This window comes from Excalfactoria chinensis, chromosome 7 (genome assembly GCF_039878825.1).
Source record: "Excalfactoria chinensis isolate bCotChi1 chromosome 7, bCotChi1.hap2, whole genome shotgun sequence".
Taxonomy (NCBI): domain Eukaryota; kingdom Metazoa; phylum Chordata; class Aves; order Galliformes; family Phasianidae; genus Excalfactoria; species Excalfactoria chinensis.
Window position 1 is genome coordinate 24,709,108 of NC_092831.1, and position 23,362 is coordinate 24,732,469.

At 39.1% G+C, this 23,362-nt stretch overlaps 1 protein-coding gene across 1 annotated transcript in view; it reads right to left on the reverse strand.

Annotated features, from left to right (window-relative positions):
* The window catches only part of SPATS2L (spermatogenesis associated serine rich 2 like), a 67,517-nt gene that overhangs the window by 13,850 nt on the left and 30,305 nt on the right, over window positions 1–23,362 (reverse strand). Inside the window, exons 3-8 of the mRNA XM_072341697.1 lie at window positions 19,878–19,939; window positions 10,338–10,446; window positions 7,125–7,174; window positions 5,968–6,208; window positions 3,474–3,674; window positions 2,922–3,057 (exon numbers count right to left, since the gene is read on the reverse strand). Of these exons, the coding sequence (XP_072197798.1) occupies window positions 2,922–3,057; window positions 3,474–3,674; window positions 5,968–6,208; window positions 7,125–7,174; window positions 10,338–10,446; window positions 19,878–19,916 (776 nt within the window). The 5' untranslated portion in view covers window positions 19,917–19,939. The remainder of the gene's footprint in view (window positions 1–2,921; window positions 3,058–3,473; window positions 3,675–5,967; window positions 6,209–7,124; window positions 7,175–10,337; window positions 10,447–19,877; window positions 19,940–23,362) is intronic.

Genomic DNA, 23,362 nt, shown 5'->3' on the forward strand with positions numbered 1-23,362 from the left:
TAAACTTGAAAACTGACATGGAAAGGCATCCTGTAAAATAACACTTCTAAATTTTATTTATGAAATGAAGGCATCACCTTAGAATTTTACCAAGCTTCCAGAATTGTGCGAGTTGTACCACGGCTTGTAAGAAACCAGCAACATCAATTTATCATGGATTACTTTCCTGCCTGAGTCTCAGTCCTGATTCAGTTAATGGTATCTCAGAACTGTACTGGTTTTATACAGCTAGCTGAAATGCACTCTGCTATGGCAGAAGGCTGTGGTTCCTGTTCTTCTGCTCCTGATATTAAAGAGAGGTAACTTTCCCAGAAGCAACCTGGAAAGTCACAAACAAGGGAGAGGAGTTTGGCTCTTGGAAACAATAAACATTTTTGAGATTATTCCGTTTATGTGTTTATTAAGTCAGATTTCTCCTTAACACAACACTAAGATCAGAAAGGACATTTTCACTTGCTTTTTCCTCCAAAATAACATGTACAAAAGCAACGATTAGTGCACGCATCCCAAGAAACCATGTGCTCGCATTATGCTGAATAAACACACCCACAAATATCCAGGTAAGAAAAAAGATAATGTGAGGCCATGCAGTATGAACAGGAAATGAGACAGTGAAATCTACCTTCCAAAGCATAGCAGGAAAAAAAAAAAAAAAATGGAAATTAAGCAAGTATCTGTAAAAGACTAAGAGGCCAGGAGGGGGACTATGAATCTCACTGTTTCAAGAGATCCATCTGTTCCTTCCACTAATACTAAGCCAAAGAAAGTAATCCCAAACTGCTGGAGACAGCGAGAAAAAAGCAAGCACAAGCTCCAGCTGCTGTAGCAGGCAAGTGGCCAGCCTCAGGCCAGAGCTGCTCTCTTCAGTCCTTCCAGACCCCCCATGCAGTGTGAGTTAGGCTATGGGCCTAGGTAGAAGCACTGCTTTTTGAAGGTACCTGAAAACAAAGCTGGACTCCAGGAAACCTAAACTTTTGGGAGAATACTTTTCCCCTCTGCTGACAAGGTTACAGACTGGATTGCATGATTGATGGGCAAGTAAGAATCAGAACAACCTGCTAGAGGATTTGAAGATCTCTTTAGACACATAAGGACTACAGAACATCAGTTGAAGGACAGACACATAGACAGAAAGCTAATGAGGACTGCCTGAAAATGCTGAGCATAGCACAGAAAATCTACTCAGTGTAAAGCAGTACCAGCCCTGGCCTCCCCAGGCTTGTGCCCATACTTTAAACTAAAACAGCTCTAATAAGTAAAGGCCTTCATCCAGTACCACTGAATCTGGACTGTAGGAAGCAGAAAACCATAATCTTTACAGTTCACCAAGTAGGGGTTTCAGTAAGAGGATGACACCACTGTGCAGTTGTGAGTACCAGCAGTACGGCTTATTCCTTGGCAATGAATTATTATGTCCTTTTCAAATGACACATTCCCCCATTTAACTGCTACTCTGCTTTTATTCTGAATTAGACAGCAACAGCAAACTTGCTTTATCTTCTCCAGACATACAGTATATATTTCTCTGAATGGATCTGAATATATTTTTGAAGTGTTAGCAATGCCAGAGCCCATCTTGGTGCTGGTTTTCCTACTTTGTATAAACCACTGGACATACCAAAGTGTTTGAGATGCAACTAGCAGAATAGGGTTGTCTTTCTTTGGTCAGGTTCTGCACACAGAGTAATTTAATCTGTCCCTCACTACTACAGAGTGCTTTCCATTTGTGGTTGGAAGCAGACTGTAAGGACGAGTAGCAGATGTTTCTTTTCAGTCCTCCATATGACTGTGTGGATGCCCAATATGTGCACATGATTTGCTGGCAAAAGGTGCTATGAAGAACAGTGGCTCCATTTGTACTTAACTCACTTCACACAGATTTCCTGGGGCTCTCCTTTTATCCCCAAGGTAACTATACAGCCTCTCTGTAGAAGTGTGAGAACACAATTACAAGTGCATGAGTTTTAACGTTGGCAACAAATGCCTCAAACACGATTGAGAGAGGAGATCACTGAGTTTTACTGATCCTCCCCTGCAACTCAAATAGTTTGTCATTCTCCTCTTCCTTGTCCTACCCTACTTATGATGTGTCTGCGCTCTGACATTTTGCCTATAAGCAGTAATCAGGGCAGCTTATGTTCTCATTCATACAGAGGTGCACCTGATGCACACACCCCTCAGACTGATTGCAAGGAGCAGAAACACTGACACAGGCAGAACTGCTAGAAGGATCTTCTTCATAACTTTCAGGTACACAAACAAGTCCAAGAAAGAGTGCCCATTCAGGCTGCTCTGTCTCTCCCTTTCTTAGCCCTGAGGAACGCAATACCATAGCTGCCTTTGCAAAAACAATGAAGAAGAGCAGGAGATAAAAGAATGAGGAAAAGGAATGAATTAGAAATGAGTACTGGAAATAAGCGAGAAGAAGAAACAATGGGGGGGGGGGGGGGGGGGGGAAGAGAATGGTGGGATAAGAAGCAAAGAGCACGGGAAATGTAGAAAGCAAAGGATGTGATGCCAAAGAAGGTAAGATTGAATTTCTTTTTTCTCCATATCTTAAAACAGAAAACAAGGATTACAGAATATGCCATAGGACTGGGTTTTGGGGAAAGCTTTCACTTGCTCAGTTATGCAGCCACTGAACTTGATATGAAAGAATTAGATAAGATGTATAGCCCTAGAAAAAAAAAATCCACTAGGTTTTATTTTTTCCTAAATACTGCAGTTTTGTTCCTTTTTATGTATGTAAACACAAATATGCATGTATTGCATCCGTACTGCTGAGTTGTTTCTCAATTACACGACAACTTTTTTTTTTTAATAAGAACAAATAAACAGAGCCTAAGACCACCAATGCCAATGGCCTGTATGAGCCCCTTGTTCTTAGGTGGTGCTGAGGGACCGTAAGCTGAGTTACCTACCAGCTGTGTAGTTCCGCAAAAGCAGCTTTGATCTTCTTCACTGAATTATCTACTTCCTCTTTGATCATCATACGATATCTAGTTAGAGAAACGGTGCAACGCTGTAAGTCTTTTACTGATTTTTCAATGTTTGGCCCTAAAACAAAACAAAACAAAAAACAACAAACAAAAAATAGCACAAAAGTCAGAAAGCTCATTTTGGCTTTTCTGAATGAGGGAGCAGGAACAATTTAACATATTTTTGCCCACTGAAGTCCACAAGCACATATTTTCCATAGTTCTTCTATGATGTTCTTAACTTCCTAAATATGTACACACAAACTCATTCCTCAAATTAGATACTTGTCCAAGTAGCTGTAATAAATCAAATTATTCATTTCAAATTTAATACCATTTTAAATCAACTATAAATTGTTCTGCTTATTTCTGTTAGAATGAATGTGATTTTACTCCCACTTCAAGACATCTCTTCTTCACATATTTTTTATTCTAGAAGCACCAGATTTCTGACCATTTTATTACACAACGACCACATGAAGTCACTTGCTTTACCTCTTTTTTTCACTGAATCATCTGGTTTTGTTTCAAGTTGGCTTGTAGCACCGGATGATTTAACTGAGGAAGATTTTGACTTTGGCCTGCCTAGGTTACCCTGGAATTGAACTGATGATTGAAGAGGCTCATGCTGCTCTACTCCATTCACAGTTTTTGAACTTAACTCCACAGACACTCTCTGATGCTCACGTTCTTGGCCTGCAAGAAAACATTAAGGTACAAGACATGGAGTTAGAAGATTCTTTAGCAGATCATGACTCCTTGCAGGAAACCATCACACATAAAAGCATACTGGAGACATCTAATACAAAGAGAGACATAAAAACAGCAACAGATAGGCAGACCTAAATTAAATGCAACATCCACACATTCTCTCATATCGTACTGTGGCACATTGCAAGGAAGCACCAGCCTTACTTTACTATCTTGTTCCTAGGGTCCCTTTCAGGCAGCCACACTTTTATGCCTCTGAAGGACCTAACCTCACAGACAGTGAGATGATATGAGGAAGGCTTCAGCCTGCTGTTTCTGATGGGGAGGAAAATATAAGGAGCTGTCAGCAGACACCTGCGATACTTCTATAGTGTCAGCTGTCTGAAGGTGACAGTGAAATGCCTACAGTAACATTAAATTGATAGGAAAGGAACAAAACCAAACAAGACTGACAGTGACAAAACAAGAGATTGCAACACCAAAGGAAAAAACGTGAGACGAGTGCTCTCTGGATGAGCTTCAGCATTTCAAACGGCTTTAGCACAGCCTGTTTGACTTGCCCAAAAACCAAGGCACAGTCTGTGAACTGAAAGATCCTGTTTGCTCTGCTCTCTGTTTAGTTCCATGTACTTAAGCACGCAGTCAGTAATATTTTCACGTCTTTCGACCTCAAGAAAGTAGCTACTAAACTGTCTGCAAGACTAGAAGTCTAGTGCATGTGGTAGTGTTGAAGAATCTCCCAACTTCCAACTACTAGGTCAGGACATACCTAAAAGCTTATAAAAATCTTAAATCTATGGTAATATGTATCATACTTGAAATTTGTAAAAGCAAAAAAAATATATATATCAGATCTTCCTTGCCCTTAATATGCAGAAATCCAAATGGCATCATGTCAAAGATGACTCAACCCAGTGTCACATAAAAAGATCACCAACAGCAGAGCGATGTGAGTTCTTGATTTCAGGTCTGCTGCCTGCTAGAAAACACTTCAGGGGCAATTCAAATTTGACATGACAGACAGATTATATGTTTGACCCATATAATTTGGAGGAAAAGAATAAACAACTGCATACATGTTGCAGAATTAGTAGTAACAATTATTTTAATATCACAGAACTGCAGTGTTTTCTGGCTTATGGTATATTCTACACAAAATAGGTAGAAGTCCTCAGCAAGGGCAAGGAATATCTCTGACCTCCCACGCAATTCTTCATACAAAATGCCTTGATAAGTAGTTCCACTATTTGGCTGCTGTGCACTGCAGAGGTTTTATTTAATTGACCAAAGGCTGACACTTCCCAAACTCCTCTGGAAGCAGTAATTAATTAATTTCAGGACAATTAATTTAGGACACTCCCTTAAAATAAGTTTCAAGAGTTGTCGAAAAAGGGATTTCAAAACAAGTTCTTCTAAGACAGTCATACGTACTGCTAAAGACACAGGAAGGAAATACTAATAGCAGCCATAATCTAGGGCTGCCAGAAGTTTGAAATGTGACGAGATGAAATGCCATTACAACCGACAGCATTAAAAAAATTTAAAAGGGCAAAAGCTTTCACAGAGCTTCTCCTGCAGAGAAGCTTTGTTTTCATTGGTATTACCATAAACAGCAATTCTGTACCTACTAGAACTCAGCAAGTAAGGATTTCTGTGTAACCGCTCCCCAGAGATTCCAATTCAGTATCTAGCCCCCAGCAAAAATGCATACATGCTAAGCAACTATTAGACCACACACTCCTTCAACACTAAGGCCCTCCTTTCCTTATTAGGGAAAATCAGTGGAGATCCACTCTGGCATTCAAAGATCAAGAAAAAAAAGATGGGCTAGTCTGGACTAGGCAATAAAGAAATGCTATGACATGCAGCAGGCCCACACTGCCTAAATTACTTTGCCCCAGGTTAGGGACCTGATCACTTCTGTCATCATCGTATATCAAAATCATTTCCAAACCCTGTATTCTCATATATTCGTGTCTGTCATACTCTGCATCAGCTGGGCATCTCCAATTACACTTTGAACTTTTGGCTCTAAGGAAGAAGGAAAAAAAAAAAGAAAAAAAGAAAAAAAGGCTATTTTGCAAGGTTACTCATTGGAAGACAAACTGTGTCCAGACACACGTCTACATGCAAAGATGTAACAAATACAGTTTGCACAAACATCTCTCTCTGATATCCTTTTATTATATTCTACATAATAGCAGTAAAAATTATGGTCTTTACGTAAATAGGCTTGTCTATTGCCACCTAAAAGGTGCCTTGTCCCAGATGAACTGACCTGTGGTTTCTGGACAGCCTGGCGCTGATGCTACAAATCGTGAGCTTTTGTTCTGTGGAGAAGTGGCTTCCAGTTTCTCATTGGCAGAATCATCACAACGGTTGACTTTAGAGCATCCATTCAGATGGCAGCCAGGCATTCTCTGGGGCTCCTGAGATGTCTTCTCAGGCCCATCATTCTTACTTTTAGCATCCTTGTTGCCTTGGTGCTGTTTAGATTTGCTTCTTTTTCTCCTATTATTCTAAATTGAGATATATTGCAAGAACAGACATTACTTAAAATTCAGTATATAACAAAGAACATTTAAATATAAAATGGTCAATATTCTTAAAATGCCATATAAGTGGCATTCACTACAATGCAATTTACATACAACATATTACATAGCACACCATGGTATCTGATCAGCTGAAAATATAAATAGTTTCAAATACAAACAGAAGACCCACACTATTTTTCCTCTTTCTTCCAAACAGAACAGTTACACTGCAAAATGGTAACAGAGCCTGGGCTTCAGTGAAGCTCAAATAGCTCCTAACCACCATGGGGATACCCACTAAGCAACATGGAGAATCCCTGAAAGCATCCCTCCTTTCTGGAAGAATGGGAGCATAAGACAGAGGTTAGCCACTGCTGCTGCAATTCTTCTACCCATAAAGTGGAGTCTCCCGGACAGTGCTTCCCTAGGCTGCCACTTAACCTACTGTATATGTATCCTAAACATATGCTTTAAGTGTCTGACCTAAGAGCAGTCCTAGTACACACTCCTAATTAATGACTCATATGTATATGTTATTCTTACATCCAGAAACAAAACTTCTAGTGCCAAGTGGTCATGACTCTCCAGGACACAACTGCACATTAAAAGTAGGCTGTTGGCAAATTTATTCTGTACTTGCCTAGAGTATGGCTTCTACAAACACAAATGTGCTGTTCCAGAGGCACAGAACTCTGCACTAGAGAAACAGCAACTGATGAACAAGATGAAAAATAACACACACATTTACTTTCAGGTATTCTGAACAGGGGCATGGATGAAGACACCTATGTTAGCAAAGGCAGAAAAAAAAATACAGGCCAAAATGATACTATTACATTCAGTTGCAGACAGCTGATAAATGGTCTGAAAGCTCTAATTTTCCAGAACAAGTCCTTACCTTCTTTTTTCCTGTCATATTCCATTCTTTTAGAACCTGAGTTGCGCTACCTAGAGAAAGGAGAGAGAAAACATTTAGACAAAAGTTCAGCTGTGAGAAAGAAAATGCGTATTTAGGAAGAGTTTCCAGTTTCCTAGCTGAGCAGCGCTTCTGTTCATGAGTTTCCTAGTGTTGGGAAAACAAAAGAACTGCTGTCTCCCTCCTTTTCACTTGGTATCCTTAGGTGATTACAGTGTGGATGAGCTATTTGATACTAGTGCTGTTTAAGCTCTTCCTTGCACAAAGTAACTAAGTGGATGCCCAACTTAATGCACTAGCACGAGCTTCCAAAAATAAATACATAATAATTAAAAAAAAAATCAGTATTTTGCCTGTAAGAAAAGCATTGCAGTACCCCACATCACACTGCACAAACTAGGTTCTCCATCCAAACTTATTCACATTTTCAAATATTCTGGCACTTTGGCAGATATTTCCTGTACATTATCTGCCATATTCAGAAGACCTAAGAGCATAAAGCTGAAGACTTCATTAGCATTTAAAAACATAATTTTGTAGACGACTGCAGAAACTCTGCATCCATTGTTCCATATGCGGGCCTTGCAGTAAAAGCCATTATTCACACTGAAAATGAATATGACTTTGTATACCTGAAGTTTCATCTGCCAATCTCAGTGTTTGGTTAGATAAAATGTTCAGAACAAAGTGAGAACAGCCTTGGTCAGGTCAGCTGCAGCTGGCACTTTGGAAGAAAACTATTCTACATCCTGTTACCACTGGTGTTTTCTCCTTGATTCTAAAGCTAAAAACACGCTCATGTCAGCATGCAGCCCACACTGGACTCCAGACTGTTACGGGAAGTACCTGCCACAACAATCTTCTTAATCACAACTAAGCTAGAACTTTCCTGTGTGAATCTGAGAATTATTTCACCATTTTTTCTAGTAAATTCTTATTAACTATTCTGTACAAATGGGTTCATATCCTGTTATTCTTTTGCTCATTTCAGATGACACCCTTGTTCAGAAGCACTGCTGCTTTCAGACGACCATGAGCAGTCAACTTGTACTCAGACAAAAACACAATGTTTTCAAATGCACCAAAATTATTTTTCTATTCCAATAGTCCAGATGTAAGATTACATGGTGTCTCACACATGTGAAAAGTGATTATGCCTGTTCACAGCAGTGCTAAGTCTGATTTGATACACTGAACAAACACCTATGGAATCCAAACTTGTACTTTGCTTCCCAGATGATGCAACACTGCAGACAGAAGGTTAAAAAAGCTTCCATTACACATGTAGTTATTTATTTATACTTAGTTATATATACACATACGCAATCCCCTTTTCTTAAAAGTATGCTGTCTTTGATAGAAGCTGTTCCACTATGATGAAATAAAACCACAGTTGCTGCCTGCTGAACTCCATGCTGTTGAACACGTGCAGTTTTACTTGACAGCTTTGTCAGCTGCTTCCACAGTAGCACCAATACTTTTTGTGTTGGATGGCATTGCCTTAGCTCTGCTTCCCTCAGTTGCCCTGTGAGTTAGTCATTCATGTGAAAATAAGACTTAACACACTATCTGTATTCATTCTATCCACAGTAGCAGCTGAATGGACACACCTCTCTGGTACTACTTTGTGCTTAAACAAATCAGGACTTCTGTCTGTTGCAGTTGCTAAACAAGGAAGAAATATGTAGGTCACTCCAAAAGTAATGCTTTCTATTTATTTCCACAAAAACTCCAACAGCTACAAAGAGCACAATAACACTATTTGAAAGAGCAAATTCTCAACTACAAAAGGCTATTTTTCAACAGCTGCAACCATCATCTATGCCTTTTCACCAATGATGAACAAAAGCCTGCCACACTCATAAACATCCGCACCAGCAGAGGTGACTCGATGTTTCACAACTGCTACAACAGCACTGTTGCTAGGAAAACACTGCCCACACAGTCCAACCATCACTGTGCTCACAACCACTGCTTCGTCTCCCTAAATGTTCAGCAAGTGTAGATGAATGTCAGTGAATGCCATTTTCTCCACATGGAGGAGTTCAGTGTCACACTTTGGCTTCATGCACACTTCCATGTCTGACACCATTCTGTCAGACTGCCCCCCTGCTGCCGTCTGTCACATACAACAGCATGTAATGGAATATGGGGAGAGGTTCAACTTCCCATGTCATACCATCAACATCTACCTCTGACACTGCGGGCTAACACAGTAAAACAGGAGGCATTGCTTTTGGAGTAGAATTTTGATGCATTTGTGATTAGTCTGCTCATATCTGCTTTCTGCATGTTTGTACATAATTCTTAGTACACGATAATACTTCTTGACAGATACATTTCAGTAAATAAATCCAAACTATAATCAAAACTATTCTGAACTACAGTAGTTATGAAATAAACAGCTCGGTGAGATAACTCAATAATTCCCTAATGTTTCAGTACCACTGAGCAATATGAACAGCCTCACAGCGTTGATTTGTTTAAGATACAAAGGGCTTTAGAAATGCTGAACTTCCACTGTCTTTGAAGCACCCTCAAGCCATAGACTATTGAATTTCCTCACATTATGCCAGTATTCCTACAAAGGTTTCTTACAGACTTTGGGCAAAGTTCAAAATTCTTGCCATTATTTATTTATCAGAAAAGTGTTATTCAAATACAAGTGACCTTACACTAGAGATGGACTCACTATGCAAAATACAAAGCCGGATATAGATTTAGATCATCTCTAACTTTCAATTGAATCTTGGTTCAGCCATTATAAATATCAAAGCTATTTGCACAGTTTAAATTGAGGTTTGAATGTCAATGTATGCATCAAGTTCATGGGTTTGTGGGCCCAGTTATCTGCTTCAGAACTACCCCCAATTTCAATGAGCAGTCTGTCTCCAGCAGTGAATCATATTATGACATACAAACTTTAAGGAGCATTAGTTTTCATCCAAAAAAGAAAGTCTGCAACAAGAATTACGCTAAAAATAACCTCACAGAGAAAAGATGAACAGCCAAGTCAAGCTCATGTCGTGAAGAAACAGAGATGGAGACAGCAGGATCAAATATGAAAAATGAACTGGCAGTGTCACAATCATCTGTATTTCAGAAAAACAACAGAAAACATACACTACAGGTAATGAATACTTCAGCATGTAGTTAAATCCCTCATGCCTTAGTGGAAAAAAGCACTGTACTTACCATCTATGAAAGCTTGGACAGCCTTGTCTACATTGTTATCAAACTGCTGCAGCACCAGAACTATTTCATTATTGCTTTTGTTTGGAACAACTGATCGGATTGCATTGATCTGGAAGGAAAAGAAGGAAGGTAATAATACACAGGTTTATGGTATTCTTTAAGGAAAGACAGTACTGTGCAAATGTCCATTTATATAAACGCTTACAATACACAATAATGTACCTGTATAAAGTAGCATCTATCTCCTTACCTTCCTCCTACAACAAATAGAAGCAATTTCTTCAAGAGACCAAAGTAGAGAACTAGCAGCCAGTATACTTGGAACCAAATCCAATCCTTGGCTACATCTAGATAACTCGATTAACAGAGCTTATGGAGTTAGCCCTTAGGTTTCTTTTTAAAATCTGAATAAAGGAAAAGATCTTCCTTCAGGATACTCTACTCTATGGATCATCTGTTACAGCCATCAGTGATTCTGATATGCTCTGCTACAATTTCATAGTAGTTCCTATTGTTGTATTGTTTTTGTTAATCTCATGCCAAATGGTCATTCAGCCCACTAATTTTTTTTTAGCATGTTACTGTTGGAATCACACTGACCATTTACTTTCTCGCATAATACATCTGAAAGTAGATGGAACTAAACGATTATATTGTTTAAATGCTAGACAAGTCTTAATAAGTAGTGCCAAGAGAAAAACATTTGGTTACACAAATAACTAGCAAAACTAATAAAGCCTACCATGGCAGTCTGTAAAAACACTGACCAAATCAGTATGGTTGCTCCAAATCATCTGAGCTTCTCTTTTCTGACCATCCAGCACACACTTACTATTAAAAAACCTGTTGCACTGCAGAAATTCAACTAGCAGCTTACTTTGCCCCCTCTCTGCAGGAATACTCTCTTGTGTACTTGAATTATCAAATCACAATGACCGTGTGCTAATTTCTGTTTGAAATACCGGTGGACTTTTCACAGTACTAAACTGAATTGTGAAAATATAAACACATGAAGGTATGTCTGTTGCATGTAATAGGGCTACACTGGATTACATGGTGAGAGTATGCACACCAGCTTGACTTAGCTGTCCAGGTAAATGCTGGAAAAAAAGAACAATCTAAATAAATGTTATGGCATTTTTAACAGTGGAGGTACCAGAAGATGATTCAGACCTATGCTCAGATTTATTACTAAAATGTTATTTTGCTGCTCTACATCAACTTCCATTCTCAGCCGCTCTATTTTCTGTATACTAATATAAGTCACAACTTATTTCAAGTTCTGTTAATAGACAGTGACTGAAGGCTCTGATTCATGATTCCTGCTGGATTTAGCTTCAGCACAGCAGATGGTAGGTACTTGCTTCAGGTCCATCCACATAGGATCAAGATTTCCAGATAAGTTAATCTAGAAGGTCACTTTCTGACTTCAGCAGACAAATTTAGTGACTCTGCTTTGGTAGAATGGAGTTTGTTCCTGTCCACCATCCTACCACTTATCTGGCTGCAGCTTCACATTTGTCCACAATGTTTCAAGTAACAAGTTTAGCCTTGGACTACTCAGGCCAAAACTTTTATAGATATAGTCTCAAAATTAGCAACTGCAGTGTGGTACAAGAATCAAGTTGCTTGTCTCATTTTCCAAGGAGCCTTCCCAAAGGCCCACTTCTCATGTGCCCACTGTTCATACCCGATGGCTTAGCAAGGATAGCCCACAAGCTAGGGTCCCAGCCCAACACCTAGCTGCACTGGAGATTCCAGCGAATCATTGGATGTTCATAATGTTCATAATTTCACATGGCTGCTAGGTCTTTCTTTGCTATGAGAGGTCTGGAAGCCTTAAGAAGCATATGGAAACAACAAAATGAGGCCAAGACCACAGGATGGATCAGGAAACCTGCCACACCCTGCAGTTTGGACATATTTGATTAATAGAAAAATAAACATTAAAAGCTAATTTGTTCTTGATCTCCTTAGTATTACAACCAGACACTGAAAAGGTATGGACATGTTCTACTTATGGAGATAACCCAAAAAAAGCAAGACAAGGCTCTTAGGGAAGAACATTCACTAATACAGAGAAAAGATATTATGCCTGTGACCAGCTCTGTGGACACAGTTCTGTTTTAGTTGGACTAAAAAAATCAGTTTAGGGGAGCATTTAAGCACAGCAGAGCTCTATAGTTTTACTGCCAAAAACACTGAAGGGAGAGGTCAACAGCCTTCCCAAAAGCCTAAATCTAACATAAATGCACTTACACAGCTGAAGGTCATTAAAACCCCACTGCAATCTACAACAAACAGCAGCTGAGCTGCAAGAACACTTGACAAATACAAGCTGACAAGGAGACACAGAGTAGGGCTGAATGTGAGCAGCAGCCACGCAATGCCTGTATGCCAGGTTCCACTGGCTCACTTGCTGGTTCTGCTGATACCCCTGTCCTCCTGCCACTACAGCTACACACCTTAACTGCTTACAAGATTCCAACTGCTTGAGAAGAGTCTGTTGCTCTTCAATCCAGATAGCTGTGTATAGCTCGTTTTTATTAATGGTTTGACAGGTCAGTATCCCAGGGCTCGATATACATCCATTATCCGGTATCTCCCTAAACTTATAGTAATTAAACTTAGCAAGAACATGCATCTTTTCAACACATAAGCAACACAAACTGACACTGGAATAATCCAATACATTATGAATTCTCATCAATAAAGAAATTCCTTTTATAAAACATATATCAATCTCATGAAAAAGAAGAGCCAAAGAAGCCCATCCTATCACACAATTAATACTGTATTAATACCTAACAGTCTGCAAGAACAAACTCCGAACATTAAATTTATTTCCCTGTGTATGTGGGAGAACAGATTGCTTTTTCATACTCACTGAAATCTGATCTTAGAATAACATTAACAGACTACATGGAAGTCAACTACTCTTAACAATTTTGAATCATCAGGTCTTTATCCAGTGTGGATTTCCAGAGAATGTGTCATCATTTTGGGTGCTAGACAAGCATTCTGGGACATATATTCTGAATTGCAAATAATTGCACAGTTAACATCAGCATTAGCTGAAATGCTGTCACTGGCAAATAGTCACAGCCCTGGGCTTTCTCTTCTGTGGTCCTATTAAAGAACTCATTTCCTTCTTGCTTTATTGCTCAGAAGGCTCATTCAACATTCCAGTTTATAAAAGCTACTCTGAAGCTACCACAAATCTAAAATACAAGGCCCTTATCTTGAAAACTACCATGTGTGCTTAAGAACGTGGAAAGCAGAACTTCCTTGTTCCTTTTGGTCAGACATATTTGACTGTTTTTCTGAGGGTTACTGCTCAACCACATGACATTCCACTTAGCATTCATTTGCTTAAAAAGAAATTCAGTAACAAGTTATTTCTGAGGAGTATGGCACAGAGGAGAGGGAGACACTGAAATTGTAACTGCTTATGGTATTATCTTACATACTTGAAGTCCTAGTGAACACTCATCTCATGAGAGCTCCCTGACATATTAGGTTTGAAAAGAAATACAGCCTGCCACAAAGTTGTGCAAAGTTGTGACAACACATCACCTACTCCGCACCCAGAACCAAGCTGACGTTCCTGTGTACTTATCCAAGTCCTTTAGATTTTCTGTCAAGTTTCAGATGGTTCCCAGGCAACTGTAGCAACATGGAATCAAGCACTGCCTGCTTGCTGCTCTATTCCATCTGCTCCCCTTTGGCATCATCTCAAAGATGATGTTTTTGGTGAATAAGTAATATATCCGGGGTTCAGAGGATTTGTTTAAATATTTGTGACATAGCAGCAAACTGAACTTCTTTGCTGAAAGCTCACGGCTGTTCTGAAGCCCCTGAACACAGCTGCTCCAATCCCTATGAAGTGAGTCGCTATTATGGTCACTCATTTTAAATACTTCTACTCACACATGGTTACAAACACTAACCCGTATCCACCTTCATACGCTTGGGTACAAACACTAACCTGTATCCACCTTCATTTGGTATGAACTATTAAGTTCAGTAGATTTTCTCTAAGTAGGAGCTAAATTAAGTTTCCAAGTACAGTTATCAGAGAACACACAAATGTTTTCTGATCCTGTTTATTTTTACTGTGTCAGTAGTAGATCTTTATGAGCACATATATGGTGCACATACTCACTGCAACTGGGTGCAGGTAGCAGTGTAAACCCTGTTTGCCTACATTACAGTTCTGGCTGGGGCTAACCCAAATCCTGGATGAAGACAAGAGAAGGTGAGCTGTCTACAGTGCTCTACTGGTTTCTGTAATTCTGCATTAGCAGATACCCTGACAATGTTAAACAGGAAAATGTGTTTACAGAACAGTTCATGGCAGAAACAGTTAAGGTTCTGAAAAGCTCCTACAGGAACAGTTTTCATAAATACAGTTATAATTTTCTAAATTAACAGCTTATTATTTATGTAGGACCCATTCTTCCAGAAGCCTTGCTAACTAGATTAGTTCATTGTGACACACTGAGCACTTGTATTTAACTTGCCCTTTGAGCAAAATATCAGCTTTGATCAGGTCTGTACCTCTCTATTTGCTACATGCCCCATTTATCACATTTCAGATCGCTTACCCCTGATAAACACAAAACAAATTCTACTTCCTGCAGTAATCCAGTGTGGGCAAATAACCTGGATTTACAGTGTCCTGCACCCTCCTCTGCTCTAAATTATAAATGAATGAAATGGAAATTGGATTTGAGAAGACACATATTTTAAAGAAAAACTATACATAAAAAAGGTCTGGCTCAGTAAGCCCTGCTGCACTTGAATAATGGCAGCATTCTTTAGAAATCTAATTCTGTAATACTCTTAGCCCAAGTTAAATAGTTCATTCAAATTACAGAAGTTCATTTTAACCAACTTTGCTGGTCTTTGGACTAAGTCCTTTCACATCAACACGCATATGAAACAGCTGTGAAGGTCAGCCTTAAAGAGACCTACTGAAATCATAGGTTGGACTGCTTCTTAGAACGAGAGTTTTAAGATATTATTTATGTTCTTACCACAACAAATCCTACTATTTCCTTATATGCTGCTGCCCATCGCTTACGAAAACTACAGTTATGGCACTAAAATCCGACAGAGTATATGTGAATAAGATTTTCTTCTTGCAGCTGATAGAACAAATCTGTTTGTCTGTTCCTACAGGTCTAACGTTTGAAATGAAAAACAAATGAAGCAGCAAACTTCTCTGTGAAACTGCAGCAAAACTTCACCTCTAGTAGAACCCCAAGAAGAGTATTTTCATTTGACTATTCTGCTTATCCCAGTTGACACCAGATCTCGTTCAAACACAACAATTGAAAAAAATGGTCCCAACAGCAAGTTCAGAGGTTTGGACAATTCCCGATATTTTGTTGAGTCAAAACTATAAGCCACATGTGAGAGCTGAATGGTTGTTCTGGAGAATATGCCTCCAGTTCACTCTCCTCATGCTGGATGAAGACATTCCAGTTGCTGCAGGAAACGACAAGCCGTTCATATTCTTCACTCCTATTTCTTCTTATCTGGAGGCTGTCATCATACAGAACCTCAGCACCTTTTCTGGTGGTGTACTTAGTTAATGCTTGAGTAATTCCATTAATTTTAGGGAATCATTCTGAATTTATGCCAATGAGTTTGACCAATTTCATCCTTAAATCCACAGAAAGTTTCAAATTGTAAATACATGACCTGAACAATTTATAATTCAGTCTTTTAAAAACCCTTAGCAGAAAAAAGTCCTCATATACGTTATTCTAAGGTACAAAAGAAGATAATCAAGAGCAAGAGAGAAAATGGTATAGTAAAGGAAGGGCCATGACAAAAGGAATTAGTCTGAGAAATCCTGATGGTAAACTCCTTGCACTGCCTACACTGGCACTGCAACCCCAGCTGCTGTGGCTAAGTGCAGGGCTTCTTTTATTTCAGAAATTCTGTGGAGCATGTGCATGAAAATATGGTAATTAGAACAGCCCTGGCTCCACACATGAGCATCACAGCTGCATAAGTCTCTGCCAACTATGCAAACACTCATTAGGCTGACATCAGAGGCCAATATTTATGTTACTCTCTTTGGGAAAAAGTGGGGAAAGAGATAAAATAAAACACTTAACCTATTGACTTTATGAACTATTTCAACTGAAATGCTATGAGTAAACTACACAAGTATCAGTACAATACTAACATTCTTTTAAGACTCAAATTAGGGGGTAGGGTTTTATAAAACCTGCAGATGTGAGTATTCTAACTTTAGTCAGTATTACTGGAAATGTCTTCCTCATCCATATGTCTCCTTTAAAGCAGTGGGAGAGTTTTACTTCCCTCAACAACTAGAGGCTGATCATGGAAAGTACATGGGGAGATATTTAAAAAAGAAAAACAATCAACCAACCAACCAAACATTATTTGCTACAGAGAAACAATGATCAACTTACAGAGTAGGTTGAGTTCTACTTTTGCAAAAACAAACAAACAAACAAGAAAGGTTTCAGTCAAGTCCTACAAGGATCAAAATCTTAAGTATGCCATCATTTGCAAGCACTGAGGTAGGAAAGAGGAAGGCTTGGGGTGGAACTGAATTCTATCCTGTTCTTTTAAACAAGAACTGATTGTATTTGTACTGATGGTGATGGAGCTCAGAGAAGTAACTGAATTTATAAAACTCATTGCTGTTTCCCAAGAACATTCACCAAAGGGATGAATAAAAAGAAACACTGAATTTACTGCTTCCATGCTTTGCAGCACAAATGCTTTGCAGCATGACTGCTTTGCCCTGTACGTGTAAGTTATTTAAGTGAAAAAGGGATCTATCTGATTTATGCTCTCTTGCCAGGATACTGTAAATATGTCTGCTCAGAAGTGCATGAGGCCCTTTTATTTTAGCAGTTTATGGGCAAACAGAATTTAAGACAATTCAGAAAGGCATATCTGTTCACCCCTGTGCTTGTATTTATACAGCGCAGCTCTTCAATAACGTGAATATAGCTTCAGAAGCCTCTAATACAAAGAGCCTCCACACGGTAAACCAAATTGGATTTGTGGAATGGATGTTTTATGTCCTGCCATGCCAATTTAACTTTAGAATGAATCAGAATTGTCCAGCTGAAATGGCAGACCTGACCCTACTAGTTCTTCAGCAAAAATATATAGATTATGAAGTTCATGCTGTTCAATAGCTAAGCCTTTACTCAGTTGCTTATTAGACTGTATTTTTCAGAATAAAACCTAGCGATTTTGCAGTAAGATTTTAAGCTTGGCATACGGATTTAGTGACGTTAAATGGTGGTGGGAAATACAGCAATTAAAAGATAAACTACTATAAATAAGTATGTATTGATTCAATTATCTACTTGCTTTAAAATGTGTGTGCTCATGAGCACTTAGTTTTAAGATACAACCAAGAGATTTCAGGCTTTGCATGGCAAATACTACACAGTGCATAAAAGTCCTGCTGCAGTTCTGCATCCTAAAACTAGCAAAAGACAAACAGGCAATCTATAAAATCCCACACTTGTATAACTGACTTAACTAACAGAAGAAATTAAGCTACATAGCAAATAAGCATAACTTCAATTGCTTTGCTGAATTGCATTTTAAGTTTTACAGTGATTCATTCTGGCACCAGAGAATGAGTGCAAAATGCATCACGCTCTCAATATTTAAACCCTGGCTGTTACTAAAGACTAAGGAAGATACTCTTCACAAAAATACACGCTGAAATGCAACTCCTCAACCACAATAATTCATTCAGCATCTCACAACAGATATGAAGGGAAAAGGACTCAAAAACCCCCAGGTGCCTGGGCAGTGCATAAGGAAAGGGACTATTTCCCATCAGGGAATATGACAGCAAAAAGGTTCTACAACCTTTTGAAAGCAAAGTGAATTATAAGGGAAAGATGGACACAACAATATGAACTCATTCCCACCTGATCTACTTGTAAAAATCATCATTTGCTATTCTGTTTCCTTGGCAACTCCTTTCCTGGGGCAGTAACAACAGTTTGTAACTTTTCTTTTGGAAAACATCATTAATGTGAAGCTTGAGGAAACCTTGTTTTAGGATCAATAACTGTCACAGTTCTTGAGGTCTTTATAAGCTAAATGCAGTGTCAGGGTCACAAACTATTAGTCATGATCAATTCTGAGAAATACATTCCCTGATTGAAGAATTTGTTGTTTTATTCTGAACTCAGAAGTGAAGCAGTAAGTTAATTAAAATCTGATTACTGACCTCTAGAGTTCAGGGCTATGTCTTTGAGAGGCTGCGGTATGTTATATGTTATCTTAATTCTCTATCACTTACTGAGACTTCTCTAGTCTGGAAAGCCACATTTACAGCATCTTGCAGCTCCTCCTCATGCCAAATCACTTTCCCTACAATTGGTCCACTGGATCAAGAAACTGCAGTTTTGAATTGCAAAACCAAAATTAGGGAAGTCTTTATCTGCTGAATAATATTTTCTTGCAGATAGGAAAAGGATTAATACAAATAACCACACAATTTTTTTTCTTGTTGTCCCTATTGACAAGCCTACAGAGAACATTTCACATGTCTGACACCCAGCAGGATGTGCACAGGTCTTATGATACAGTGGAAGACGACTACATTCCCCAGTTTTACATTGCCTTCACTTTAATGTATTCCCTTCAAATAGGGTATTTTACAAAACACACTTGATCCTTTCTCCTTGTGGAATTCCATGGTGTAAATACACCCAACCAACTTTATATCCATATCTGAATAAACTTGGGCTTACAAACAGAATTAGGTTCTGGCCCTTCACATACATCACTCTGCCTTAGAATCTGCCACTGAGAGCCAGTTTGCACTTAACAAGCAATTCAAGGAATTCTAGAAGCACGAGGTTCTTTTCAGATGGTTATGCTGTGTATCTGTGGTGGCTACAGCAACAGTAAGGTTTCTGTGAGAATACACGCCCAGCACTGCAGCACTTCACATACAAGTGGCCTGCAAAGCCACAATCCTAAGTGCTTTAGATCCCTGAATGCTTCCAAAAGGCCATGCAAGGCTCTTGCACTAGCCATGTTATGGAGAGGACATACCCATACGCAAAGAATGCAGTTAGAAGCAGAGCTATTCAAGTAGGAAAAAAAATTCTCCTCTTTTCAGGCTCTGTAGTTCTAGGAATTACCTTTAAGTATCGCAAGTGTAACATTCTTGGTTGGAAAATATTATTTCATAAGGATGTGTTTCTTGAAAGGCTGTATTTTGTACCACAGCAACCATCACAAAGTGCTACTGTCTTTACATGCATGAGCATGAAAAGGGACCACAAGAGAATACAATATATATATCTGATAAAACATTGTCTCCTTACAGAAAAGCAAAACATGTTCCTCATCCGCCAAAATTAATACTCTAATCCTAGCATCACCTGTCTGCATACTTCACACTCAGAGTTAATTTAAAGTTAAGTATGGAACAGCCCTTGAAGGAGCAGGGATGAAATGTGCATGCCACATCATTTTGGCTTGTACTGTACTGTTACTTGAGCTCACCTTTTCCTTGATATTTACTGGAGAGCTGATTTCTGCCATCTCTCTTCTTAAGAGATCACTGTCTGTGAAAACAAAAAAAAAAAACAACACAACAACAAATTAGAGATCCATTTTTACTACCAACCTGACAAAGGTACACAAATACAAATTGTATTTAAGCATTGGGGAAATTAGAGAAAACTTACCTTTCCTGCTCAATCTTACAAGAACAACCAAAAAACAATAACTAAAACCAACATAAAACAGCAAACCCCAAACAAGTCCAGATCTGACACTTTCCCCACACTGGTTCTACACACATATTCTAAAAGTGCTTCACAAGTATGAATTGGGATGGGAGGGCTACCATGCATCTCCCACCCATGTTTATTGGACTTCATTCATTATTACTTGATATCTTTGAGGTTTAAGGAAGAGAAATATCTTCAACATCTGTTCTCCCATTCACCAAAAAAATGTTATTTTTGCCAGAAAACTTTCCTGAAGATTCCATCTTAAAAGGCAGCTAAAAGTGCCGCAAGGCAGAAGAGTACTGTACAGTTAATTTTTTTCAGAACTCAATTAAAGGATTTAACCACATGCTTCGTTATTAAAGCTAAAAAGGTCTGAATGGTTAAATCTCCAGGACTGGTCTGAAAATTTAGGCACATAATGGAATTTCTACGTGATTAAGAAACCCTGTGATATCCTATTTCCAGTTACTCAGCCACATAACAGAGATTACACCACATTATGAAGAATTAACAAAGAAGCGAGTCCACTTGCCTAATCCTGCCTCAATCAAAACCAATTCCCTTGGATTTCAATAAGGAACAAACTTGAATTTACACATTTTTAACTTGAGTCACACGTGAAGAATCACAGAAAGGACTACGTCAAATGATATAAAGGTGACTTAGTTGCTAAATTTAGCTCTTTTGTACCCTGATAAGAAAATACTGTCATACTTAAATGGAGAATGAAATCTTAGTTCTTTCCAACTTATTAAGCTGAAACCTTTTTACCATTTGAGCCCTCTGCTGCTATGTAGACTGATAATATTTCCCACGATTCTTCTAAATCTCTTAATCATAGAATCATAGAATTACTCAGGTTGGAAAAGACCTTGAAGATCATCAAGTCCAACCTCAGCCTAACCAGTAGCCTATCTCTTAAAAAAAAAAAAAACAACCACAAAACAGTACCACAACAACAAACCTCTGCTAAATCAGATCCCTGAGTACCACATCCAAACGGTTCTTAAACACATCCAGGGATGGCGATTCAACCACCTCCTTGGGGAGCCCATTCCAGTACCTAACTACCCTTTCTGTAAAGAAGTTCTTCCTAATATCCAACCTAAACTTGCCCTGGCGCAGCTTGAGGCCATTTCCCCTCGTCCTGTCACAAGTCAGTAGTGAGAAGAGACCTGCCCCACTCTCACTGTAAGAACCTTTCAGGTACTGGCAGACGGCAATAAGGTCTCCCCTCAGCCTCCTCTTCCTCAGACTAAACAGCCCCAGATTCCTTAGTCTCTCCTCATAGGGCTGATTCTCCAAGCCCTTAACGAGCCTCGTTGCCCTTCTCTGGACCTGCTCCAGTACCTCCATGTCCTTCTTGTGCTGAGGTGCCCAAATGCACTTAAAAAAAACACCTCCTTTAACTCCAGTTTTTGAACACAGCACTCAGGGGGCGATCAAATTCCAAATGTATCTATTATAGATTTTTCTAACATGATACAAGTATCTTTACTTCTCTATGCACATGTTTTAATTAAAAGTATGAGGTTCAAGGAAGCACATCTTCAAACATACCAAGACTTTGTGGTAAACAGGAAAAAGACAGTAGGAAGAAGAAAAGAGAATAGGTGTTTGAGTTTCAGTCTGATGAAGAGTAGACACCACAGAAAGGCTGCCAGGAAAAAAAAACAAAGAAACAAAAAAGTAACCTTTATTGAAGAGTCATGAAAAAAAGCCTGAAATGAGTAAGGTTCCTCCTGCCATCTGTGTCATGAATCCATTTTATCTGTCTATACAGAGCACATACCTTTCATCTGACTTTATTCACTGGCCCAACCAGTTTGCAAAGGAAGAGCCCAAGAGTCACTACATATCTGGTAAGATTTCTCCCTAGAAACTGGGTCACTAATGCCTTAGCATCTACTGAATAAAGCATTTCAGATTAGAAGACCCCCACACTTCACAGCTGTTGTTTTGTTTTGAATCAAGAATCAAAGAACTTGAATTAGTTTCTTTGTGAAGCCCATCCAATGACAGCAGAATTATAAAACAGCAGGAGAAAGCAGGTAGGAAGACTACATGTAATATGAGCTTGAGACAACTCAATTTCCAATATTTAACATGTTAACTTAATGCAGTCTATAGTCCCTATAACATTTTGGGCTGGAGCACCTCTCCTATGATAAAAGGTAGAGGGAAAAGGGCTTGTTTAGCTTGGAGAAGGGAAGGCTCCAGGGAAACCTCATTATGGCCTTCCAGTACTTGAAAGGAGCATATAAACAGGAGGGGGAACAGCTGTTTACATGGGTTAATGGTGATAGGACAAGGGGGAATGGTTTTAAACTGAGTCAGGGGAGGTTTAGGTTGGATGTTAGGAGTAAATTTCTCACTCAGAGGGTGGTGACGCACAGGAACAGGTTGCTCAAAGGGACTGTGGATACCTCATCCCCAGAGGCGTTCAAGGCCAGGCTGGATGTTGCTCTGGGCAGCCTGGTCTCACAGATAATGACTGCGTCCGTGGCAAGGAGGTTAAAACTAGATGATCATCACAGTCCTTTCCAGCCCAGGCCATTTTATGATTTCCCTGCTTCTCTATTACTTCTGCTGTTAGCTGTTTCTCATGCCAGGTGGGCACAGAGCATGAGACATAGGCCACCAGATTTCCACGCAAACTGGAAAACCTAGCCCTCTAATCACTCTCTTTATAAGCTCTGTGTTGCACGGGTATTCTTCTCTGATAATATTTTAATGAACAGTCATTTTACTTGTTCGCCCTCATACCTAATTATCTAGCAGCTCCAGCAATATTATGGACAGATGAACGGAAGCCTGTTCTCTTGCACACATTTAAACCAATACATATATCATAATAACAAACAAACAAACACAACCAACAAAGCATCAAGAGAAACAACAGGAAAGAAAAACTAGGAAAATTTCTTGGGATGAATGGAACACATCGGAGAAAGCAAGATTCATAGCTAACCCCTCTGATTCTAGAAACTATTACTACATAAAACCAACACATAATGAGAAAATATCCATCACCTTAAATCTTCAACTTCTACTTTTCCAGCACATTGTACCAATTTTGAACCAAAACTGTACATTGTAAAACTACATCTTGTATGGAGCAAATTAACCTGTGATCTTGCTTAGTGAAAAATCCAAACCTGTCAGTTCACGTTAGTTCAAAGGCAGTAGCAAAATTATGCATCCAATTTAAATGTGCTGATTAAACCATGCAGGAACAGCACTTAGCCAAAT